Source organism: Sarcophilus harrisii, chromosome 3 (assembly GCF_902635505.1).
Source record: "Sarcophilus harrisii chromosome 3, mSarHar1.11, whole genome shotgun sequence".
NCBI lineage: Eukaryota > Metazoa > Chordata > Mammalia > Dasyuromorphia > Dasyuridae > Sarcophilus > Sarcophilus harrisii.
Genome location: NC_045428.1, coordinates 545,591,821 through 545,617,385, shown reverse-complemented (window position 1 = coordinate 545,617,385; position 25,565 = coordinate 545,591,821). Strand labels below are relative to the sequence as shown.

Genomic DNA, 25,565 nt, shown 5'->3' with positions numbered 1-25,565 from the left:
ATAGTCAAACACACAGCATCTCACTGCAATATTTATTAAGGAATTTACATATACACAGGAGAAAGTCAACCGAAAATTTTGGTTCACGCAAATGAAATCTTTTAAGCAAATTTTTTTTGTTTTGATTTTCTAGTGAGGTGAATGGTGATCGACAGGAAAGCTGCCTGGGGGGGTCTCTGACCTCATGCACAGTGTAAACTATGCAAGAAACAGAGGTGCCAGGGCTACCCCAGAACAGAAGAGACTGCAGGGCAGGGAGAGGAAAGGAGGGAGGTATTGATTAGGATAGCAGATAACACGGTTTTTAAAACTGTAAGAAAAAAAACTGGCAAATAGCTCTTTGCTGCTGATAAATTAACTCTGTTAGTTTGGTTAATCTAAAATGTTTTGTTTTTTTTTAAACCATCAACCCCCACACCCCTCCAGTTTGGATGGGGAAATAAAAAGCCATTCATAAGAAGGGCAAGCTTCCCATTCTCACCATGTGTGCATGCAGCCTGTTCTCCAGGCAGCAGAGCCTCATGGTGACTTGGGTTCCAATGACAAGGACTAAAGCCCCAGAGGGGCTGCTTGGAACAGAGCAAAATGACCCTGGCTCTCCCTCCCTCAGAAGGGCTCTGGCTCAGCCTGAGCCTGGTAAGCCCCTTCACAAAGACCCATGATTGGAGTTTGATTACAATCCCTTTCCTACCCAGCACTCCTCAACCCCCTCCCTCCCCCAAAAAGCAAACTTAAAAACAAAAAGACTTTATGGGTAAATATGGAGGGGCTCCTAACCCTCTCTCCTGGTATCCTCTCTCAGAGGCTATGGGGGCAGATGCCTCCCCTCTGTAAGGAAAAGGGTTCTGGGGGTGTGCAATCCCATGGTGCTAGAGTGCGCTCTGCTGCCCCTTTGAGGAGAACTGCGCACCAAGACACGAAGGGTCTTGTGGGGCACTGACAGCAGAAAGCAGATCCCAGGTACAGGGGACAGGGCAGGGCAGGGGAAGTGAACAGGCTGTAGGGGAGGCCAAACCCTGTATGTCTCCTAGAATAACTTCCGAACAAAACAGGAAGAGGTAGAGAGGAAAAGAAGGGAGAAGGGAGAAGAGGGAGGTTTGGGGAACAGTGGTAACAATGCAGGTGCTCCGCTTTTATTTCCACATCTGAGTACTGAGCGTCTGATTGGCTGCCTGGCCATTCCCACCGCCCATCGACTGTCCATAGCTCATCATGCCATTGGTGCCATAGAAGTTCATTCCGGCCATCTGCTGGGTCATCTGGAAGGGAGAAAGAATATTTTCTAGCCTTGATGTCAAGGACCAAGTGACCAATTCATGCAAAAAAGAGGCCCCTGGCTTTATGCTAAGGGAATCTGCTGCCTGGGATGGGTCTATGGGAGAAAGTTTAAGCTAGTGGACCAATCCAAGATCTTGGGGTCAAAGGGTCTCCCAGTCATCAGCTGCACAGCCGTGGTTTAACACTGCTTAGCCTCTTTGAAATTCTGGTTGTTCCTCAGCAGACTGGAGAAAATATGTTATCTCATAGGAGTGTGCTGAAGACACTTTGTAAGTCTTAAAACAATAGAAAAATTGAAATGATCATATGTTCATTGTGGTAGGCAATTCTCAATGATTACGCTAATGAAGCACCCACTCTGACAGCTCCTACACCCATGGGGAAGTCTGTGAACACTTAAGTCATGGACACATCTGTCATTTGAAGGCCAGCTTAGTTGAATGAGGAGGTTGAAGTCACTAATTTGGCTGCAGAGTGATGATATCACAGAGTGAAGATAAGCAATCTTCAAAAATAGTTTATGAATTGTGATTTGAGTGGGCAGCTGAATGCCCAGAATGGTGAAATTATAGAGATCCCTGAATATCTGAAGTACATCATTTTAATAACGCTTATTCTTGGAGTGCTTTAAAGATAGCAAAGTGATTTCCTCAAAAATCTTATAAATTAGGTAGAGGAATATTGTAGATGACAACTAAATGACAATGCCTGTTTCTAGCGATTTATAGGTGCACAAATGAAGCTATTGGAAGGAACCTAGAAAACATTCTTAAAGATTGGGAAATCTTTGGCAAGAAACTGAAGATCTTGGGGCACAGATGGTATTTTCATCACTTTTGCCTGAAAGCAAGAGATTCAGAAGAGAAAACCAATCTTGGAGAGTAAAGAAGTGGTTAGGGAAAATGGCGTGCAAAAGAAGAATTTAGATTTGTGTCATGGCTTAAAATAAAGGAATGGCAGGTTCCTACTCAGGAATGGAGTAGATAACAAAGACTGGTTTAAAAAAAATGCTTAGAGGCTTGCAAATCTAATAAGGACTTTAAATAAACAAAAAGAGGCATGGAAATAACTGCCTTTGTATATCTACCAAGAGAACAAGAATAATCACAGTAGAGAAACCCTGAAGTGCACAAGGAACAACATCTGAGAAATTAGTCTTGGATCCCAGTATCAATACACAAATTTGCAAAGTACAGGGTAACAAGAAGTAGAGACCCTAAAACGGCAAAATTGACTTCACAGAGTATCACTAACATTAGCATTGGGCTCATGTAGATATATGGTGCTATTCAAGAGACGAACAACAACAACAAAATGGGGGCAGAAAAATATATGTTAAGGAAATTTAGTTAAGAAAAGGTGAGATGGCAAGATTATACAATGACCAATTCTGATGGACTTGACTCTCATCAACAATGAGATGATTCAGAGCAGTTCCAATGATCACGTGTCAAAGAGAGCCCCTTACACCTAGAGAGAGGACCGTGGGAACTGAGTTTGGTTCACAACATAGCATCTTCACTCTTTTTGTTGTAGTTTGCTTGCATTTTATTTTCTTATTTTTTTTCTGGTTTGATTTGATTTTTCTTGTGCAGCATGATAATTGTATAAACATGTATGCATATATTGGATTTAACATATACTTATACCATGTTTAACATATATTAGACTACTTGCCATCTATGGAAGGGGGGGGGAAATTGGAACACAAGGTTTTTCAAGAGTTAATGTTGAATAATACATGCACATGTTTTGAAAAATAAAAAGCTTTAATAAAGAAAAAAATGTATAATATGAAATTCACAGAACTGCAAAAGAAATCCATTAAAAAAAAAAAAAGTGGAAAATGTATTGAGATCAAGGCAGACAAAAACAGAGGTGATAAAAAAGAAATACATGGAGAGTTTGGGGAAAATCACAAGCTTAGCACAAAGGCTTGAGTATAGCAGTGCTGGGAGATTTCAATTATATGGGCATCTGCTGCAAAGCTCTCTCTTCCAAAAGCAGAGCAGATTAAATAATATCCTGAATTGCTTTAATGATATTTTCCTGCTCCAAACAGGCCTAAGGAACCAACAAAGAGAACTGTTACTCCAGGTCTGATTTTCAACAAGATCCTGGGATGGAAAAAATGGAAACACTAGAAAATGAACAATCATCAACTTAGAACTTGTGATAGAGGAAATCCAGAAAAATCTAAAATTCATTCTAGATTTTGTAACAGCAAATTTCTGTTTGCCTCCATTTTCAAAGTAGCTAATGGGGCTGAATCCAAGATCATTAAGGAGATATTAAGGATAGCACCTAGCTGGTCTTGATAAAGTCAAGACACCTGATCTAGACAAACTACAGCAGTGCTATGAGTGCTGAGCTATCTGGAAAAGGCCTGAAGAAAGGCACTAAGTCCTAGTTTCCAAAAAGAGGGAAGACACACTCAGTGCTTGCAAACTCTATAGCCAGTAAACTTTGCTTTGATTCCTGGCAAAATTCTAAAACATGTTATTAAAATGATGATTAATGAACATCTACAATGTTCACAAGATCTAATGAACATCTACAGTGATTACAAGGAGCCAGCATAAATTGAGGTACAAAGTTCCAAGCATGTTCAATTTATTGGTAAGGCTAGCAAAAAGGGGTCATAGAAACCTGAAAAAATCACAATGACATAGAATGAAGTAAGCAAAACCAACAGAACCACGCATACACGAATAACAACAGTGTAAAAATAAATAACTTTGAAAGACTTTTAAGAACTCTCCAAGTGACCAGCCATAATTCCAGAAGGAATGACGTAACCACCTGTGAGCCAACTCCTGACAGTGAAGTGATGGACTAGATTCATAAGACATAAATTCTTGGACATGGCCAATATTTGGTACAAGGTTTTGATTTTCTTCCTTTTTTGGAGAAAGAGTCTAGATGAGTGAAAAGATTAATAAAAAGATAAATGCTTATTAGATCTGAAAAAGATCTAAGGGTTTTGGTGGACTGCAGATCAATAAGGTAAATATGCCAGACAAAAAATAAAAGCAATCTCAGACTGTGTTTAAAAAAAGGCATTGTACCCCAAATAAAAAAGGGGACAGTCCCACTATCCTCTGATCTGGTCAGATGACATCTGAAGTGATGTGTCAGTCATGGTCACCACATTTTAGGAAGGTCACTAACATGCTGGAGAATTTCCAGAAAAGGGCACCCAAAAAAATGAGGGACATGAATTTCTGTGCCACATGAACTATAGCTGAAGAAACTGGGAATGCCCAGTCTGGGGAAGACTTGAGAAGAGTACATGACAGGTATATTCAAGTAGTTAATGAGATATCCTGTGGAAGCTAGAACATTTTTGTCCTGCTTGATTTCAGAGTAATAATTCCAGAGGCCAAGTTAGGTTATCCTCATTTGCCTCATGGGTTCCCTAATCATGGAACTCTTTAAGCAAAGCTGGACAACCATTTGTTGGATAAGCAGCTGGGGGTTGTAGATTGGATTTGCTAGCCTCTGAGATGGACTCAAATTCTGTGATTCTACAGATGGAGTTAAGGTTCAGGAAGGAAAAACAAATAGCCTGGGAACAGTCCAAGAAGAATTGAACTCAGACCTCCAGACTTGATGGATTGTTTTTTCAGTGCATTTGGCATAAGGCAGCACTCTTCCCATCACATCTTAAGATGACAAGTTCTACTGAGAGCTGACTGCCAAGAACCCTGAGACTCAGGAAGTCAAAGATTGTTAGCTATGATCAGTATTTAAAGAAACTGTTGCTTTAAAAGCCCAAAGAAGGCTACTGAAATGGCTTTCACCAGGGAACAAAGTATACAAAAGAAGGAAGCATAAGAAAACCAAACCAGACAGAAGGAAAAGGCTGAATTCAGATGTTTAGACAAAAGGTTTATAGAATCATAGGATATCATAACCAATAGGACCTTCTAGCCCAACCCCTAATTTTAGAGGACAAAGTCCATGATCAAAAAAAAAAAAAAAAAACAGCCAACAGTAGAGTCAGGATTAAAATCCAAAGTCCACTCTTCTTTCCATTAGATCTTTGACTGTCTAGCCCTTGCCCTCTGGCAGAAAGGGAATCCAAGGCACTGATTCTTGGTAGAAAAGGGATATTTTTGCTTTTCACTAATTAGGAAGATTGGTGTTTGGCAGCAGAAATAGGCAGGAAATTATAAAAGTAAACACACACACAAAAAGGACACACACACACACACACACACACACACACATCAATGTTTCTAATTCATCTCGCTGGATAATAGGAGCCTCTATTATATATACTAAGGACATTATTTACAATACTTATCAATACAAAAAATACTTTGCAGTATTTATAACAGCAAGAAGCTAGAAATAACCTGTATGTTCAATGTTTGGTAAGTGGCTGATTAAATTGTGTTATAGCAATATAAAAGAATATCACTATTATGAAAAATGATAAATGCAAAGAAATATTGAAACATTCATAAAGTGATGCAAAGAGAGGAGAACAGAATCAGAATACATACATAAAATGATAAAAAAAAGTTTTGTTGCCTTTTTTGGTTTTTGAGTCTGGAGACAGAAGTGATTAAAAGGGGGAAATTAATTAATGTTCATATAATTAGTAAAAAACAAAAATGGAAATAGGTTTGTGACAGGGTTTAATTTAAACTTGTCACAATTGAAATTAAGATAAATTGAGGCACAAAGTTCCAAGCATGTTCAATTTATTGGTAAGGCTAGCAATTACTAAGAAAATGGGATTTTCAGCTTCTCAGGAAGCCAAAAAGATCACGAGATAGGAATTACTAGCCTTCATACAGTTTTGAGAAGTACAACAGAGAAAAAAACAAGCATCACTGCTGGAAAACTATATGACTGGATACAAAACCTGAGTCAGTGATAATGATAAACAATATGATTGGATGAAAGTTGAGAATGCAAGGCTAGCAACAATCCCTCCTTTCCATCTTGTAACTAGGGAAAGCTCCCTGGGGATGTCCACCTGCATAGTTAACTAGTGCCACAGGTAGCTCAGACTTTGTTGAAGCACAGTCAGTCAGTCAGTGCTGCAGATAAAAGACCATACTCCCAGATATTCACCTTTTAAGGATAAGAGATTTCTTCTAATTGTACAAGAGCAGCTATTGGTACAGAGATAATTTTCTTTCAATTAATGTGATTTGTAGGAAAATAATTTTTAAACTTAACTCAGAGGCAAAGAATCAGGGCTTGTGGTTACAGAATAGATTACAGAATGAAATCAAATATGTGTGGGATGTAGAAGATCCTTATCCAAAATGACTACTCAGAGATCACTCAAAATAGAAAGCAGAAAGGTGGTTTATTATACCTCCAGAAGATGAGCCATTCTATCACGAGGTAAGAAAGAGAAAGCTCACGGTAGGAGGGCTTAAAAAAGTAGTAAAGATACACAACTTTTATACAAGAGATTACATCACAAGAGAACACTGAGAAGGGGAGGGGGAGGCATCTAATTGGTTGTTGCTATCCGGAAAGATTGGAATGGAAGGTTTCTGTTTCCCCCAAATCACTTGATTTCCAGGAAACAGAAAATCAGGCCTTCAGGTTTCAGATATAGCTGGCCAAGGCTCAAGTATATATGGGCCTGCACATATTTATACAGGTCATAGGGGAAACACAGAAATAATGAAAATAAAATACAGAAAAAGAATTCACATATTCCTGTAAGTTCTTCACCTTATCTATTCCACACAAATTTAAAAGACAATATTTGATTTTCTCAACATCATCTACTGACATTTCTTGAATGATGTTGTATTTCTAATACAAAATTAAACATCCAAAAGGCTCTCTTCTTTCATAAATTTATGACCAAACAAGAAATAGAAAACATTATGAAAGAAGAGAGTCTTTTGGATGTTTAATTTTGTATTAGGTCTTGTTTGGTCATAAATTTCTCTATTCTCCAAAGATCTAACAAATAAACTATCCCTTGCTTTCTCAGTTTGCTTATAGCATCACCATATATATTTAAATAATACACCCATTTCGACCTTATTTTGGTATGGAGTGTGAAATGTTGGTCTATGGCTAATTAAGGCTTTGTTCTTCTAAAATCACAAACAAATTTTAAGAGTTAGAAGGAACTAAGCCCAAAGGTCAACTAGTCCAATGTATACCTGAAGAGGAAACTGCTCTTCAGTTGCCTGACAAGTGCTTACCTAGCCTCCACTAACCAAGGGTTCCCTAGTTCTGAAGCCACCCCAAGCTCTGCTCTCTGATGCTAAGCAGAATAAGTATTCCGCTTCCTCATGACAGTCTTTCTATACTTTAAGGTAGTGATCTCATCCCTCCTTAGGCTTGTCTCCCTCTGCAGTCTAGAGTTAGAGAAGGAAGGAGCTGCAGAACTTACCTTATAAAAATGTAAACCTCCTTGGGAAAAAACAAATAACAGATTCCTCTGGGCAGAGGAAGAGAAGAAATAAAAAAGGAGGTAGCAATGATGTGATAGCCTCCACAGAAGGCTAAATCTCACCTGAGCCAAGTTCCACTGCAGTTGCTGTGCTGGTGGGATGCCATACATTGTCTGGGGCATGGCCGCCATGCCTGTGACGTAGCCAGCCTGCTGGGCAGCCATCATGCCATTGGGGACGCCCATCACTGCAGCTTGCACGCCGCCTACGTAGCCTGGTGGAATGGCTACAGGGGCCACCATCCCAGCAGCTGCAGGTTGGGCCAGCATGCCCACTGGCGGGGGCATCATCCCCCCCATCATGGTACCAGTAGGAGGGACACCAGGAAAACTGGGGTAGGCTGCAGGATAGGCCATCTGAGCTGGAGCCATGAACATCGCTGCCAAGAGAAAATATGCACATTTATTAGAGATCTGGGGGAGCATAGAAACAAGCCCAGACTAACAGCTAACCCCATCCAGTCTTTCCAATGGTGTCCCAAAGACAGTTTGACAGGGACTTTCTTCTCTAAGACTGCTGGTGAACCTCTGCTGCAGGTTGAACAACAACCCTGTGAGATTTGAGATGTGAAACATGTCCCCATTACATCACATGAGAGTTGGGCCTCAGGCTCGGCTTTCCAGATGCCCACACCAGTTATGGTTCTCCTGGCCTGCCCTGAGCTCCTTTAAATGGTGGTCAAAGGCAGGGAAACAACAACTCTCCTTTCTCCGGCACTTAGAAGCATGTTCCTCACAGTGACTGTGGGAGGTCAGTAATGCAAGAATTGTCATCGCCAATTTACAAGTAAAACTGAGGCTTAGGAAGGGAATGTCACTTTGCCTGCCTCCAAAAAGCTAAGCAACTGCCTGCCTCAATGCTCCAGCTTGCTCCTAAACTCCCCTAGGGTTGCTTTCTTTTGGGGCTCTTTCCTTGTTTCAGATTTCTCTTCCTCACAAATCTGCTAGGGTCTCAGCTCCTCTGAGAAACTTTTTATCCTCGTGGAGCTTGCTCTTCCTTTGTACCCTGTCCAGGGCTCACATCCTGGGCTGCACTCTCAGCTATTTATATATACTCTGGTCAGTATTCTATAAAATATCAGAACCAGAGAATATCCAAATTGGAAGAGACCTGAAATCAACCAGCCCAATACTTTTTTTTTTTTTTTTTTTACCAGATGAGGAAATGAGACTCAGAGAAGAGCCTTGCTAGTAGGTACAAAAGTGGTAAAGAGTGGAAGGAAGATCTAACACCAGATTCTCTGATTCTGGAATCAGGAAGAAAAGGGTTCAAGTCCTGATCTTACTAACTGTAAGATCTTGGAAAATAAGTAACTCCTCAGGGCCCAGATAAGTTACTGATTCCCCACCAGTGGAAAACATTTCTATATGAGGGCCTTCTACCCTGATGAAATCAGAGGTCTAGACAAAAAAAAAAAAAAGAAGGCAGAAATCACTGTGTAAAGGGAATCCAGAAAAGAAAAATAATTTTCTCTTCTTAGGGAACTACAACACTAACGGGGAACAGGGACAAGAGAGCTGTATGTGGATATACTAGGGGAAAGGAGGTCTGAAGGAGACTAATGAGGTTCTCAGAGGGGCCCATCTACAGAATGGAGGCAGGGACAAAGCTATACCTTAATCTGTAGGATTTGTTGAGGGGTCTCAAGTCCATGGACAGGCAGAGTCAGTCTGGCTATAATACTTCTAGTTCGCCTTGATATCTAAATACCTCCCAGCAAGAGGCTTGCTATGAGATTATGCACATGGATTTTAATATCCAGCCTGGTCTGAGCGGACAGCCTAAGACAGTGTGAGGGACTGGCACACTCTTGTCAAAGGCCCAATTCCTTAATAACTCATCCTGGCTTATGACTAAGTGTTATTAAAGCAAAGCCCAGAACCTCAGTACCTTCCTCCTTTGGCTGGCTCTGGTCTATCCCTGATTCCTATCTCTTATTGCAATGAATTGGAAATATGGCATTTGTTAAATTGGCATCTGCCTCCTGCCATTTTGTGGCTTCTCAAAAAGGGTCAGACAGGTTCATTTAAGACAGGATGCTCAGAAGTACTTAAGGTTTCACTAGTAGCAAATACCCTTCCAACTCCTAAATCAATTTTAAAAATCTATCAACCCCATATATCTATTCTTTAACATTGCAAATGCCCATTAAGCTCCTTCCCTAAGAAAATTACCTTGAGCAGGCATCTGAGGAGTTTGTGATCCATAAAGTGAGAGGATGGAGTCTTTAGAGAGCTGTTTCTTGCCTGAATCTTCTACTTTGCTCCCTGGTTCAGGAAACAGGTTCAGATTTTCAGGAACAGAGCTGGCATTCCCTGCGGTTGGCATGGATCCTACAACCTTAGAGCAAAGAGAGAAGGGACCTCAGGGACAAAGGAATACAACTCAATCTACTTTCCCATCCCAAGTGTTAGTAATGACACTAACTCTAACAACTCATAGCTTAAAGTTCAACTTTTCTGAGATGAAGTCATTCATATCCAAAAGTAAACCTGAAGCTGTCTGCTTGATGGGCTCTCAGGATGGCTATTTCTTCCTCACCTTCTCCTCCCCTCCCAAGAAGATGATTACAAGAAGGTAACCCAGCCAGCTTTTAGAACTTTACACTAACCTATTTGAGGACCCTCTCTTTCCTTATTTGGAAGAGACAAATAAAACCAAGAAGCCATTGGTGGATGAGATGGACACAGAAGACATAACTGGTCAGGTAAAATCAATTAAGGAATAAGGCAGCAAATCCATCCAAGGACTTGATGTTTTAAAATTTTAAATACTCTTCCCTCCCAGCATTTGCTTCAAAGCCTGACCGGATTCAGAAGTCTCACTTTTCTGGAGTCCGAGAGAGAAGATGATGGAACTGAGGCCAAGAGATCTAGGTCCTTTTCTAGAGTGTTACTGGTCTTGCTGTTTGCAATGCTGTAGGAGGCCACAGGAGCATCTACAAAGAGAGGACAGAAGTCACAAAAACATAAGCAAATGCTAACAACGACCACTTGTTTTTGATGCTAGATGGGAGGCAACATTCCCAGTGATCACTACTGGGAAATGACTTTGGGTTCTTGAGGTTGAACAAAGTTCTTGCCAGATCATCTGACCTGCAAATGCCCAGCAAAGAGTTGTGCATCTATGACCTAAAGGTCAATGTGACTAAGTAAGCCAGGATCATTATAATTGGTGTCTAGGTGATTCATTTTTCTCCAATTACTCATGAAACATATCCTTTTTTTTTTTTTACTTCTTTCTTTCTATTATAGCTTTTTATTTACAAGTTATATGCATGGGTAATTTTACAGCACTGACAACTGCCAAACCTTTTGTTCCAATTTTTCCCCTGCTTCCCCCATCCCCTCCCCGCGATGGCAAGTTGACCAATACATGTTAAGTATGTTAAAACATATATGTCCTAACAGTTATTTTGCTGTGCAAAAAGAATCTGAGTTTGAAATAATATACTATTAGCCTGTGAAGGAAATCAAAAATGCAGCCAGACAAAAATAGAGGGATTGGGAATTCTATGTAATGGTTCATAGTCATCTCCCAGAATTCTTTCCTTAGGTGTAGCTGATTCAGTTCATTACTGCTCTATTGGAACTAATTTGGTTCATCTCATTACTGAAGATGGCCATGTCCATCAGAATTGATCATTATATAGTATTGTTGTTGAAGTATATAATGACCTTCCGATCCTGCTCATTTCACTCAGCATCAGTTCGTTTAAGTTTCTCTAGGACCTTCTGAAATCCTCCTGTTCGTCATTTCTTACCGAACAATAATATTCTATAATATTCATATACCACAATTTATTCAGCCATTCTCCAATTGATGGGCATCCACTCAGATGAAACATATTCTTAAGGGGCAGAAAGCTTACGCTCTGATCTGTATGGAACCCAATGAATACCAAAGCTACCACCATACTGGTCCATGAATCATGATGAGGTTAAAGCATAAACCGGTCACTTACAGTCCAAGTGCTGCCAAGGAGTTAACCTGTTAGTAAAATCTTGAATCCAAGGATGGGACTGGGATGATGAATATTAAAGGGGATGTGGGAAAACTGGGATACTAATGAATTGTTGGTGTTGTGAGCTGATCCAACCATTCTGGAGAGAGAATTTGGAATTATGTTCAAAAAGTTATCAAACTGTACATACCCTTTGATCTAGCAGTTTTACTATTGGGCTTATATCCCAAAGAGATCTTAAAGAAGGGAAAGGGACTCATGTACAAAAAGTTTGTGGCAGCCCTCTTTATAGTGGCTAGAAATTGGAAACTGAGTAGATGCCCATCAGTTGAAGAATGGCTGAATAAATTATGGTTTATTGTTCTATAAAAAAGGACGAGCAGGCTGATTTCAGAAAAGCCTGGAAAGACTTATATGAATTGATGCTAAGTGACATGAGCAGAACCAAGAGAACATCGTGCACAGTAACAAGATTATGTGATGATCAACTGTGATGGACTTGGCTCTTTACATCAATGAGGTGATTCAAGGTAATTCCAGTAGACTGTGATGGAGAGTTCTATGCACATCCAGAGAAAGAGAATTATAGAGATTGAATATGGATCAAATTATAATGTTTTCACTTTCTTGTTGTCTGCTTGTTTTTTTTTTTTTTTTTGCATTTTTCTCTTTTGATCTGATTTTTCTTACACAATATGATGAATATGGAAATGTGTTTAGAAGAAATAATGTTTAATCTATATCAGATTGCTTGTTATCTTGGGGAGGGAGAAAGGGAGGAGAGAGAAAGATTTGGAACACAAGGTTTTGCAAAGGTAAATGTTAAAACTGTCTTTGTATGTATTTGGGAAAAATAAAATACTATTTTAAAAATATATATATTTGTCAATATATTTTCTGCTCAATATATCTATTGAGGTTGATTTGTGACAGATAGAGCCATCTGCATCCAGAGGACTATGGTGACTGAATGTGGAGCACAACAGTATTTTCAACCTTTTGTTATTGTCATGTGTTTGGTTTTTTTTTTCCTCATTTTTTTCCCCCTTTTGATCTGATTTTTCTTGAGCAGAATAAATGTGGAAATGTTTAGAGAATTCCACATGTCTAATCTATATTAGATTAATTGCTGTCTAGGGGAAGAGGGAAATTGTGTTCCAAATTTTTCTCCCTTCTTCTCCCCAAAGTTTTGCAAGGGTGAATGTTGAAAACTATTTTACATGTATTTTGAAAAATAAAAAGCTATTATTATTAAGAGAAAGAGAGAATGTAACTATTGAAGAGTTCCAACTCTTATCTCCTGGAGTGAGAAAGTAGGGGGAGGGGATTTATAACATCCATTTTCAAAAGCTTCATGGTCCATGAACTTCCCCCTACTCTTCCAGCTAAACAGTGGAGGGGAGGGCATTTCTCTCATATTCCTAAATGCCCTTTTCCCAAAGTTTATCTTTGCATTTCTCATTTTCCCTAGCATCATATTCGTATACATGGTATTTCCTCTTGGATTCTGCAAGCTGCCTGACAAAAGGGTCTGTGCCATCTGGATCTTTATACTCCCAGCACAGGGCACATAGGCACTGAATACATCCAAAATGATTTAAGGTATGGCAGCAAACCCCAGGAAAGAAAACTAGCCCCAGCATTTGGGTACCAGATGCTCTTCAAAGCAACAAAAGCAGAGTTTTTTAGATCAGGAAAGAAAGAGAAGACATAACCCTTACCAAGGCCCAACAAATCCATTACAGGCTCAATTGCTTTGGGGGAGCTTTTTCGAGGTAGCTGCAGATCTTCCTTCTTCTGAGGCTAAAATGAAAAACATTATTAATGTTGTTGTTTATTAAAGAAATGAAGCAATTTCCCCCCAAAGAATTCTTTTAAAATGTTTTATAAAAAACAACACATTCTTTGGACTACATTTACTATATTCAGAGCAACTGATAGGAGATAACAGAAAGCAACATTAAACACTGTCAAGAAGAAAGAGGTAAATAACCTAAAGTGACAAAACTTTGCTGGTTTGGTCACATCTAAGGAAAAATGGAAGGACTCTGGTAATATGGGAGGCACACTGAAAACCAAAACAATCTCTTAAGTCCAGAAAAGCCAAGAGAAGAAGAGGCCATTTAAAAGGGCCCACAAAAGAACAAGAAGTCAGGAAAGGCTGATGGAGGGTGAAGCGAAGAGAAGTTGGCCAAGTGCTTGAGGGTTGGAAGGCATTTCTATCAACACTGAGGGTTATGTGCTCCAGAGTCACAGGGTCAGGAATGGAATGGACCTCTTGTTTATGGAGCTTCGAAGTTCCTGCCTGGTCCCAAGGGAAACCCTGAAAAGCAAAGTCACCTAGAACTGAGCAGAAAAGGGAGCCCCAGGGTCATAGGGGAGGCTCTCTCACTGCCACTCACCATCTTGACTTTCTCAAAAATCACAGGCTCCACTTTCTTTTCTTGAGTTGGCTCACTGCTCTTTTTCCACTTGTCATCTTTTTCTTTCTGGGAAGGATTTGACAAAGCAGAAGAACACATAAGACCCACAGTGATCAGAACCAATTCTAAGCACTATGAACTCAGGCCCCCGGAGGGGCTCAGAGTTCCACAAGGCCATGCTGCTGCCACCTCCCTGGAGCTGTAGCGCCTCCTGCTGGACACTGTGTCTCAGAGAGCCCCAAGGATGGTTCATCAGACAGAGACATGAAACACACCCACAGAGATAAGTTTCCTTTAGGAACTTAAAAATCCTTTTTTTTAAGGGGGCATCTTAGAGGCAAGAGAGCTCAACTCGGGGGCCTGGAGCTGGGAGTCCGAATCTTGGCTCTCCCATTTAACCAGTTCTGCGCCCAGAAGCATCCCTTCCCCCAAGTGTAGAATGAGAATGAAAAGACTAAGTGCCCACCTCTGAGGGTCTTGATAGGGCAAGGGCCATGGAAATCCCAAAAAGTCACAAAAACGTGAGCTCTCACCAGCATGGATCTTCATCTAGGAGTTTACAAACCAAATCTCTTCTCACTTCTACATCTCTTGGGGGTTACAAGATGACTACTTAGTTTGCTCAAGTAGGACTTCTGTGTTCTACGTTCACCTCTTCCAAGGTGTCACCCCTTTCTCAATCTAACATTCCTGGACTGGGTAAAATAAGGATGGTTCAGGATTTTATATAGTTGCTCAGATCAGGTAGGACTGGACAGCCTGAATGGCTGTGACCATGTTTCACTTGAGTCTGATGTCATCTTTTCAGACTAAAGATTATTAAGCTCTTGATCTTCATACAGCATTTTCCTTTCCCCCACCCCTTAAAAACTTAGAAGCCTATGATTTTCAGAGCTGGAAGCGATCTTTAAAATCTTCTAGTCTAACCTTCATTTTACAGATGAGAAAACTCAGCCTGAGAGAAAGGAAGTGACTCCCTCATGCTCACAGAGGGAGTGAATCAAGATGTTCCCTGAATTTAAACCTAGATTTTTCTGGAGTTCAAAAGTCAGGATCTTTTAGTTCCATGGCACTGTTGTATAAGGACATAATTCCAAATGCAGATATATAAGTTTTGATAAAAATGTAATTTAAAAGGTTCTAATGTTTTTCTTTTTCAGGTTCCTCTGGCTCATATCTAATTGGATTCTGATTCACAATGGGTAGACAATTTGTTTTACTCCCAACATCCTTCTTAATGATGCCTTTATTATCATGGATGAAAAATGGATAGCTATCTTCTGGAAACAATGAGACATTACTGACAGCTCTGAACACATCAAGGTATGCATAAACTTTGGGGTATTTCTCCCAAAACAATACCTACACTGAAACTTATCTATTACTATACTTCCCATTCAACCAAGGCTAGCAAGATCTTCTGTGATCTTACATTCCCACTGCCTTTTCACTACTTGACACAATATCGGTATCACTCACAATTTGGATTAACTGCCTACTCCCACCTCCAGATCTCTTAGGAAGACTATACAAGTTGACTCTGAGAAGCAGCAGGAGATAGTGGATATAAAGCTGGCCGTGAAGCCTGGAAAAACTGGGTTCAAATCCCACCTCTGGAAAATAATGGGAAAGTCACCAAATCTCTTTAATATCTCAGACAATTCTCTAAGACAGCATGCTGAAAAGATGATGCCAACCTTTCCTAGCAGACAGGGTTTCCTCACATGAGAGTTCCCTAGACCTACGAAATCAGATTCAGTCCCTTTTCCTATAAAAGTCCCTGATCCTAATATTCAACTATAAAACAATTTGGTTCCAATGAACCCACTCAGTCTCTCTTTCTCATGACTCTTTTCCTTGCCCTTCCTCCATTCTTGTCTGTTCCTTCCTAGGTCCACACCTTTGCAAATGGGTTTTTAAATTCCACTGAATTAAACGTTAAGTAGCACCCTGGCATTCTTCCTTTACCCCTCACTAGTTATGGTTCTTTTTTTCTTTAAGCACCAATTCATATGTTGCTACTTCCTCCTTGAAGCATTTTCATCCTATTCTCCTTTAAGGAAAGAGACCTTTCCTTTCTCAAATTTCTCAGAACACTGGCTCTCTTTTGCTCCTAGAACACTTCTCATATTCATTTCTATGTGGGTCACATCCCTCTCATTGGAATGTGAGCTCCTTGAGGGCAAGTGCTGTGTACTCTTATCTTCATCATCTTATGCAATTCCTTGAATACTCAGTCTGAAGAGTTCAACAGTTCAGTATGAAAATAACTACTAAATAAGACTGGCTCCTGCTTTGACCTCTGAAGAACCCCACTCTTTCCATTTCTTTGTCTACATTAAGTTTCCATTTATCACTATGTCTGACAATCTGTTTCTTAGATCAGCATTCAGGAAAGGTAATGTTTATAAGGACTCACCTGTTAAAAAGACACTCTTTAAAGTAAAAAAGTTTTTAGATATATGTGATATCTAGTACTTCCCTTCAACATATTTATCCTCTCAAAAAGCCCTGATTACTTAGGTAAATGTTTGTCCTTAATGAATTCATCCTGTCTTCTCACCAATAGGCTTTCTTTCCCTATATGACAATCCTGAATACTTATTATAGACTTCACAAGACTCCTGTATCTGGAAATAAGATCCTCCATTAGAGCCCTCCTCAGCCATAGGAGCAATTTTGACAATCATCATGGCATAATGGCCATTTGTAATAACAGGTTCACACTTAGGCCAACAGTTAGACAAAATTATTTTGTTTACTATCCCTTCTTAGCATTTTTATCTAGATTTACTTTGTATGGTTTGGTCTAAGGATCTACTTTAATTTCCTCACTATTCTTTGAACAAAACCATCCTATTCTATCCTAATTGGGCATTTTCACTGCATGGAGGACAACTTTCACATCTCTATCTCCTGGCTTTCTTCAGGAGCCAGCTAAAGTCCTACTTTCTAAAAGAAATCCTGAATACCCTCAATGCTGCTACCTTCCTTCTATTGAATACTTTCGCTATCTTGGACAGAGCTTAGCTGGATGTTGTCTTTCCCATCAAACTAGAAGGCAGAGATTAGATTTTTTGCCTTTCTTTGTATCACCCACTCTTAGCACAGTTCCCTGGCACATGGACTTGTCTTGCCTTGTTAATTTAGAGAACAATTTATCTATGTTTTTACCTTTTATTATCTAGTAATTTGTACTTGCCAAGGTCCAAGGAGACAATATGAAAGTGGGAATTCCCCGACATCAAGCTTGGTATAAATCAAGCATAGAATTCAGTCTCTTTTAGCTCTAGAACACCTCCCACCCAAATCACTGGTGGCCCCATATTTCTCTATTTAACTTCCTTCCTCCTTCTGACATATTTAAAGGGCTGGGTACTGGTGGTTTGTGAGTCTCTTGCAAGGTGATTTCCAGATTCTTTTTTTGGTTGACCTCATTTATAAGCTTATTAAAATAACCGGAAAGACATAAAACAAACCCTAAATGCATTGATGTCCAGGCTTCGGTCCATGTACTTCTTCTTCTCGTATTTATCTCTGATAAATCCTTCTACAGCTCTGAAAGCAGCTGATTAAGGATGAAGTAAACAAGGATGATGGACACTAATTAAAAAAAAAAAACTACTAGAGCTGAGAAATGTAGGAGATGTAAAAACAAAAGATATTAATGTGTCACTTTCTTGTTTTTCCTTTTCCCAACAAATTCTCATTTCCTCCCCACTCCCAAAGGAGACTTTCCCTCTACCTGGTTTCCCCACATTTCTTGTAGTATCTCATGGCCAGTTTTTGGGAATAAACTTCCTATCCTTTAACTATAGCTCATTCAAATTTATCAGTGTCTCATTATCTATGATCCTTGCTGAATAGCTAAAGTGAAGAGTCTGCCATTGAAACTTGCCTCCACTAAGTTCCTAATCTGAAGCTTTATCATGTGAAACCTCTTGAACCTAACCACACCAAAAAAGCTTTGAGTGTAGGGCTACTCATGAACTCTGAGTCTGTGTTCTGAAGAGTGGCCTAGTTAGCTAGAGAGAACCATCATCAGAAGGATGGACAACAGGGATTGCATTTTCTCCGTCATATCATCTTCTAAAATGAAGGCAGAACAGAGATGGTTTCTGAGTTCGTGGAAGATTCTCCCAAACAAAGAAAAGGAAAATCTTCTGAAATACACTTAAAAGACAGGTGGTAAACACAACACGTGCTCTATTTTTTAATACTCAGCATTCTCTCTGCTGTTCCCTCCTACCCAAACAAGTATACTAGTCAACAGCTCTAATTCTCTCATAGATAGAGTAGAAAGAATGAGTTGAAATGATTGCATATGAAAGCATTTTGGACTCTATGAACAGAAAGAGAACAGTAAACTACTTTCTCTTTCCATGATTTCATAGAATTCTCAATGGTGAGAATTGATGCCATGTGAGAGAATGAACAATGAATCCACTAAAATTCTGACTAAGAATATGTGGCTTAGAAATCAATTTCTGGACAAAATCCTTCCCTTAACAACATGACACGTGAAGTTTCTGCTATCAGGAAAGTCTGGGGCGTTCAATTGCACAGAATGGTCCCCACATAGCTGCCCCAAATTCTAGATGAAGTAATGTTCAATCACCAGCCTCCATGGTGCACGAAGTCACAGATTAGAAAGGATACGGGTCTGTTTGAGGTCGCCGGAAGTTTTCAGGTAGGTAGGCCTCATACAGTCGGTTGGCCTTCCCATTCCCCATCTCTTGCATGCACTGCAATTCAAAGACAGCACTGAAACCTAATGTTCCTTAGAAGGGATGATACTTAATAGGTCCCACTGAAGACCTGCCTCCTCCCATTTGGGTTTCTATCTCATTGAGGAGGCCAGTTAAAAGAGCAGCTATCTCCACAGCTTCAGTGTCCCTAGGAAAAGGTGAGCCTGATATCCTATGTCTTTAATAGTTCACAAGCAAACTTACCCTGAAAAAAACCATCCCTTTGGTGCCAAAGTACGGACACTTCAGTCAGACCAAAAGGAGATAAAAACAGTCTCACACATCTCTAGGGAAATGGGGTTTTTGAGGGTAGTCTGTAGTTAAAATCCCAGCTCTGTGACTGGAGTGCAGCAAGAGCCCAGGTAAGGCATACTGTCACTCTAGGACTCTGAATTACTTCATAGGAAGAAGAGTCCCAGTATGCAGTCTGCAGGGAAAAAATGGGGACATGCAAGACTGAAGTGATTCTTGTAAATATATGAAGCTTTACATAGATATGTAATTTTCACAGGAACACTGCTTATCCACACCCTGTAAAGAAAGTCAGACAAAGTATAAGGTGAAGTCCCCCCCCAGCTTTGGCACTGATTCAGTTGCCCAGATTACCCAAAGAGACTGGGGAGAAAATTCAAAGGGAGTCAAAGGCCTTTAGAACTAAAAGGGACCTTAGAAGACTGCTGAGTTCAAGTTCCTCATTTTACAGAAAGGAAAACTGAGACCCAGAGAGGAGAAAGGGCTGGCCAACTTCACAAGTGGCAGAAACTACATATATGTGTCCTAAATCCAAATCTACTCTTTCAAAAACAAGAAGTTTCCATTTGGTTATACTGCTTTTTGAAGACAGAAAACCAAGTTTTGATTGTCATCATGTGTCAGTCAATATATCAATTATCTGAAATTTTATCCTTACAAATATTTCCTCCACCAACAAATCACAACCCACTGATAAAATAGTTTGTATTGACCCAAAGGCAATTTAAAAGACACTTTCACTTTTTTACTTCCTCCACTAAAATCCTTTTCTAACACCTAATCTTCTAGTGGAAGAAACCTTGAGCTCTTGAAGCTGGAGCACAAGTTTTGCTACTAAGCAGGAAAGGCTTCAAATATGGTCCAGTAAGAAACTATGTCCATTAGCTGAAGACCAGCCTGCCAAAGCTTGGAAAGTCTCATCACCAGATGACATTTTTTGGCCACAATAATTCTTGATAACCATCTACTATCTAAGACACCATGACACTAGTTACCATGTTGATTTACTGCCTCCAACAGGGAGCGTTCCCAAATGAAGGGTGCTCTGTGACCTCTGCGCTCACCTAATATTTTTGGTGACCCACCCTCCAGGGAAAGGAATGCTTACCAGCCTTCATGTTTGTGGCAGCTGTGCTAACTGGGCTGTTTCCATTACCTGAATCTGCTCTTGTGTCCACTGGTCTAGGTTGACTGACTTCACCCTGGAAATGTGCACACCGAGGTTCCTGTGAATTCCTGCACATCGGATACAGATGAATACACCAATGTTCCAGGAGGCCCATCGTGGTCCTATGAGGAGGGTCAGGGAAAGGGCTGGTTATTTATTATACTGGGCAAGATTCTGTCCATAGAGGGGGTTCCAAAAGAGAAGAATGCCATAAAACTTCTATGTTCCCATAATAATAGAGACCAGAGAAGCTCAATGGAATATACCTTTTGTTTGTTCCTTCAAACTAGTAGGGAGCACCAACAAGCTTTCTTTGCCTGTTATTTGATAACATCAGAACCCAAAATCATAGGCTGTATTATAATTAAATGAGAAGAAAAAGCCCAAGAGGGACAGCAAAGCAATGTAATCTTCCACTCAACCTCTATCTTTCTGAGTTTGGTAGCTGCTACCTAGTTACAAGTCTCCTATATTAAAGGATTTTACAATTGCTCAGTTTTCCTATCAGTAACTCACAGATAGTTGGCACAGTGGATACAGTGCTGGACCCAGAGTCTGACAGACTATCTTCCTGAATTCAAATTTAGCCTTTGATACTCATTAGCTGTGTGATCCTGGGCAAGTCGTTTAACTGTTTGTTTGCCTCAGTTTCTTAAACTATGAAATGAGCTGGAGAAGGAAATGGCAAATCACTCCTATATCTTTCCCAAGAAAACCCCAAATGGGATCACAGAATCAGACATGACTGAACATCAAGAGATCCGAAGAGGGAAAGCCCAAGGCCTATGATGAAACTCAGATTTTTGTTTATGGTCTTTCCCACCCTTCTCCAAAGTTTACAAAACAAGTAACAGTGCTATGTTAACAGGCTGTGTTCCACTTTGTCAGTGTCCCCGCTTGGTTAAGCCATAGGAACAAATTAGACCAAATACTTCACAATCCTACTTCAACACAATGAGATTCTCAGACACGTACTGCAAACAAAAACCAGTACAGAATCATTCCCCTTAGCCCTCTGCAATGGATTAGAGTAATATCTCATAATTGCACTTAATTACTAGTCTTCTCCTCTTTGGAAGTCACAAAAGGAAAGAAGTGATTTAAATTATAGACATTTACCATAGAACCTCCACAAATATAATACCAGTAACAGAACGATGGTGTTACATTAAGGAGGATCAAGGGAGTGGACAAAAGGAAGAAGAGACACTGAGTTATTTTCTATAGTCCAGTGTCTGACACTATCTCCGCAAAACAAATAGGTCTTGTGCTTAAGATAGCAATAGTGAAACTTTGCAGGTTTTAGATACCAGACCATCAAACTGCAGTGTTTGACAGAAATTCTGAAGAAGATAAATAATGCTGGGGCAGGTGGGTATTAGATTTTAGAAATTCAAATCAATCATTTATGACAATCTTCTTTATATAAAAAGTACTTAGGTGCTAGGCTGATATCTAAAGAGATGTCCCAAAAATTTTAAAAATTTTAAAATTACTAGATGGGACTCATTCTACCTGAAAATCTCAACTCAGTATAGCACCACAAGGTATTGTACCAGAATGTCAAGAATTGGAAAGAGATTTATAGATCTCACAGGGCAACTCTTCCCTAAAAAAATGAGTCCTGGATAAGTGAGGGGGAATCAGAAGACATGTTCAGATAGACTCTGCTACTTATTACCTATGTGAAACTGGGCAAGGTACCTTACCTCCAGAGATTCAGCTTCTCTGTCAAAGATGGGAGTTGGAGTAGGTGACCTCCATGATCCTCAACACTAAAAAGTGACAGAAGGGGGTCTCAAAACTCCATCCAAGTTCAATCTCTGCAACACTGCAAAGCTTACCTTTATAAGCTTATACCTTCATGTCACCAAATAACAGTTAAGCTGAGAATCTGTCTACAAACACATATATGGCTTTTCCAAAATACTCAATTGCTCAGGATCATATTCATAAAAACTTTTTTCAGTGGCTCACACACTCCAAATTACAAGCATCAGTGCAGACAAACAGACACACATTAGATCATGGTCAAGTCAATACCTAGGTTTGGGCAAAGGAGAATTCCTGGAGAACTGTGTACTGTTTTCACACTGCTATTCTCACTTAGGAGCTGTAAAATTTAGGTTTCAAAAGCAGTAAAAAAAAAAAAAAAATTCACATTTCACATGAAAAGTCAGCAGCATTGACTCCTTGAGTATATTCATGGCTGGCTAACTCTTACCATAATGCCAAGAGCAAAACTAGATGCAAAAGCATGAATTACATGTCAGTTATAGTGGCCTCCCTGCTGGCTTCCTAGTTTACACCAAGAAGGAGGTTATTGTTCATCATTTAGTCTACTGTTAGAATCTTATCAATTCTCTACATGACATTCTAAGATAATCATAGTCATTTTGTACACTCTAAGGAACACGTGGGACTGGTCACAGCATTGGGAGTGTCATAACACAAGGCCCCAATATAGAAATATAAATAATAATAACACCATGAAAAAACACAAAAACCTTTCCCCCAACATAGTGTTTACCTATACAACTTTATAAAATTTAGAGCAGTGGCAGAATATAGTTAGTGACTTAGTTTCCTTTAGGGTAGTACCACACACACAAGATTGTATTCATTCATTCATTCAACAAACATTATTAATATGTTTAGGACTTTCCAGGAAAGCTTTTCTCTATCGCTTTGCCATGTCTTAGAGGTGATTCTGACTTCTTAGGCTATACCAGCTGAAAGCAATCTGTCAGATTCTACCCAAGTCAGAAAAGTTTTCAAAGAAGGCCTGGCAGCTAAATGCTATTAGAGGACTGTGAGGAAATAGAAACTAATACATTGTTGGTGGGACTGCAGACTGATGACAAATCCTTTGGAGTGTTACATGTAACAAGTCTAAGAATCACAAAACTGATCAGAGTTGTAAACCCAGAGACTCTACTACTAGGACTTTATCCTAATATTTCAAAGTATTTGGGAGAAATATCCACAACTGTTCATTCAGGAAAATGAAGGATTGAAAACATATTAGTTGGGGCAGCTAGATGGCACAATGAATAGAACGCCAGTCCTGAAGTCAGGAGGAAATGAGTTCAAATTTGACCTCAGACACCTATTACTTCCTAGCTATAAGATTATGGGCAAGTCACTTATTCCCAATTACCTCATAGTCGTCCCCCCCCCAAAAAAAAGAAAAAAGAAAAGAAAACACATTAGGTCTTGGAGGAGAATATGAAAAAACTGGAACACATTCATTGTTGGTAGAGTTATGAACTGATCCAGCCCTTTTTAAAAATTCTTTTTTTGTTGTTTGCTTGTTTAAAAAATTTAATAGCATTTTATTTTTCTGAATACAAAAATAATTTTCAACCATCACTTTTGCAAAATCTTGTGCTCCAAAATTTTCTTCCTTTCTTTTCCCTGCCCTCCTCCCTAAGATATCAAACAATCCAAGTTAAATAGGTGCAATTCTTCTAAACACATTTCCATATTCATCATGCTGTGCAAGAAAAATCAATCAAGAAGAAAAAAACACATGAAAGGAAAAAGCAAACAGAACACAAGAATAACAACAAAGGTGAAAATACTATGCTTTGATCTACATTCAGTCTTCACAATTCTCTCTCTGGATATAGTTGGTCTTTTCCATCAGAAGTCTATTAGAATTGCCTTGAATTACCTCACTATTGAAAAGAGTCAAGCTCACCACAGTTGATCATCACATCTTGTTGCTGTGTATGAAGTTCTCTTGGTTCTGCTCACTTCACTCAGCATCAGTTCATGTAAGTCTCTTCAGGCTTTTCTGAAATCATCCTGCTGATCGTTTCTTATAGAACAATAATATTCTATTACAGTCATATATCATAACTTATTCAGCCATTCCCCAACTGATGGGCATCCACTCAATTTCCAGTTCCTTGCCATTACAAAAAGGGCTGCTACAAACATTTTTGCACATGTGTGATCCAGCCATTTTAAGAGAGGTATTTGGAACTATGCCTAGAAGGCTATAAAGCTGTGCATACCCTTTGATCCAGCAGTCTCAGTCAAGTAGGGTTTGTATCCCAAAGAGATCATAAAAGAGAGGAAAGGATTCACATGTGCAAAAATCTTTATAGCAGCTAGGGAATAGCTAAATAAGTTATAGTATATGATATATGAATGTAATGGAATATTATTGTTTTTTAGAAATGATAAGCAGGCTGATTTCAGAAAAGCCTGGAAAGACATGAACCGATGCTAAGTGAAATGAATAGAACCAAGAGAACATTCAACACAGTAACAGCAAGATTATGTGATGATCAACTATGCTAGAGTTAACTCTTCTCAGCAATACAATGATCCAAGACAATTCCAATAGATTTGGGATAGAAAATGCCATGTGCATCCAGAGAGCGAGCTATGGAGACTGAATATAGATCAAAACAAACTATTTTCACCTTTTGTTGTTGTTTGCTTTTTCTTTCTTGTGATTTTTCCCTTTTGTACTGATTTTTTCCCCCACAATATGATTTCTAAGATGGAAATATGTTTAAAAGGACTATATTTGTATAACCTATCTCAATCAGATTGATTGAGGAAAGGGAAACTCAAAAACTTACAAAAATGAATGCTGAAAGCTATCTTTACATGTAATTGGAAAAATAAAGAAAAATACACGAGGAATAAAAGAAAAAATTGGAGGAAAGACTTGGGATGGGGTATATGATGGCTGTTTTGAAACAGCTGAAGCGCTGTCATATGGAAGAGGAAATATTCATTCAGGAGAATTCTAAATTTTGAACTTAACAAAAATTACAGCAATCTAAAAATGGAACAAACTACCTTGGGAGATAGTGAGCTTACCATGACACAAGTACTCAAGCAGAAGCTGAATAAATGATTGCTTCTTAGGGACGCAGTTGAGGTGATCTGCGCAATGAGGATAGATTAAATATCCTCTGATGTCATTTCCAACTCCAAGATTCTATGTTCTGAACAGATAGCTATGTTTTCTTCACCTAAGGAGATAGATGGGCAGAGAGAGTGGGATATGACTGGGCAAAGCTAAGTTGGTAGACAGGTTGCATTGCTCTAAGACATCATGGCTAAGTATATCTAGAGAAACTCAAAACAGATTGAACTGGTAAACAATGAATATTTGCTATAAGCTCCTTCTAAACTAATATTTGGCCTAGAAAATCCTTTTAGCTGCCAATGGTGGCTCTTAAAATTTGCCCTTTTTCTTATATCTGCCATTTTCTGGGATAAGGGAAATAGAAAACAGAAGTAAAAATATCCAAAACTCTCTTG

At 39.4% G+C, this 25,565-nt stretch overlaps 1 protein-coding gene across 2 annotated transcripts in view; it reads right to left on the bottom strand.

Annotated features, from left to right (window-relative positions):
- Positions 1-11: 11 nt before the first annotated feature.
- The window catches only part of SMAP2 (small ArfGAP2), a 59,253-nt gene continuing 33,699 nt past the window's right edge, over positions 12-25,565 (bottom strand). Inside the window, exons 2-11 of one of the 2 annotated variants that reach the window (XM_031962251.1) lie at positions 21,986-22,051; positions 20,265-20,398; positions 18,768-18,853; positions 17,588-17,666; positions 14,088-14,174; positions 13,407-13,488; positions 10,547-10,659; positions 9,896-10,061; positions 7,784-8,100; positions 12-1,259 (exon numbers count right to left, since the gene is read on the bottom strand). In XM_031962251.1, the coding sequence (XP_031818111.1) occupies positions 1,134-1,259; positions 7,784-8,100; positions 9,896-10,061; positions 10,547-10,659; positions 13,407-13,488; positions 14,088-14,174; positions 17,588-17,666; positions 18,768-18,850 (1,053 nt within the window). In that variant the 5' untranslated portion in view covers positions 18,851-18,853; positions 20,265-20,398; positions 21,986-22,051 and the 3' untranslated portion in view covers positions 12-1,133. The remainder of the gene's footprint in view (positions 1,260-7,783; positions 8,101-9,895; positions 10,062-10,546; positions 10,660-13,406; positions 13,489-14,087; positions 14,175-17,587; positions 17,667-18,767; positions 18,854-20,264; positions 20,399-21,985; positions 22,052-25,565) is intronic. The other variant, XM_003765412.4, reaches the window with a different exon arrangement.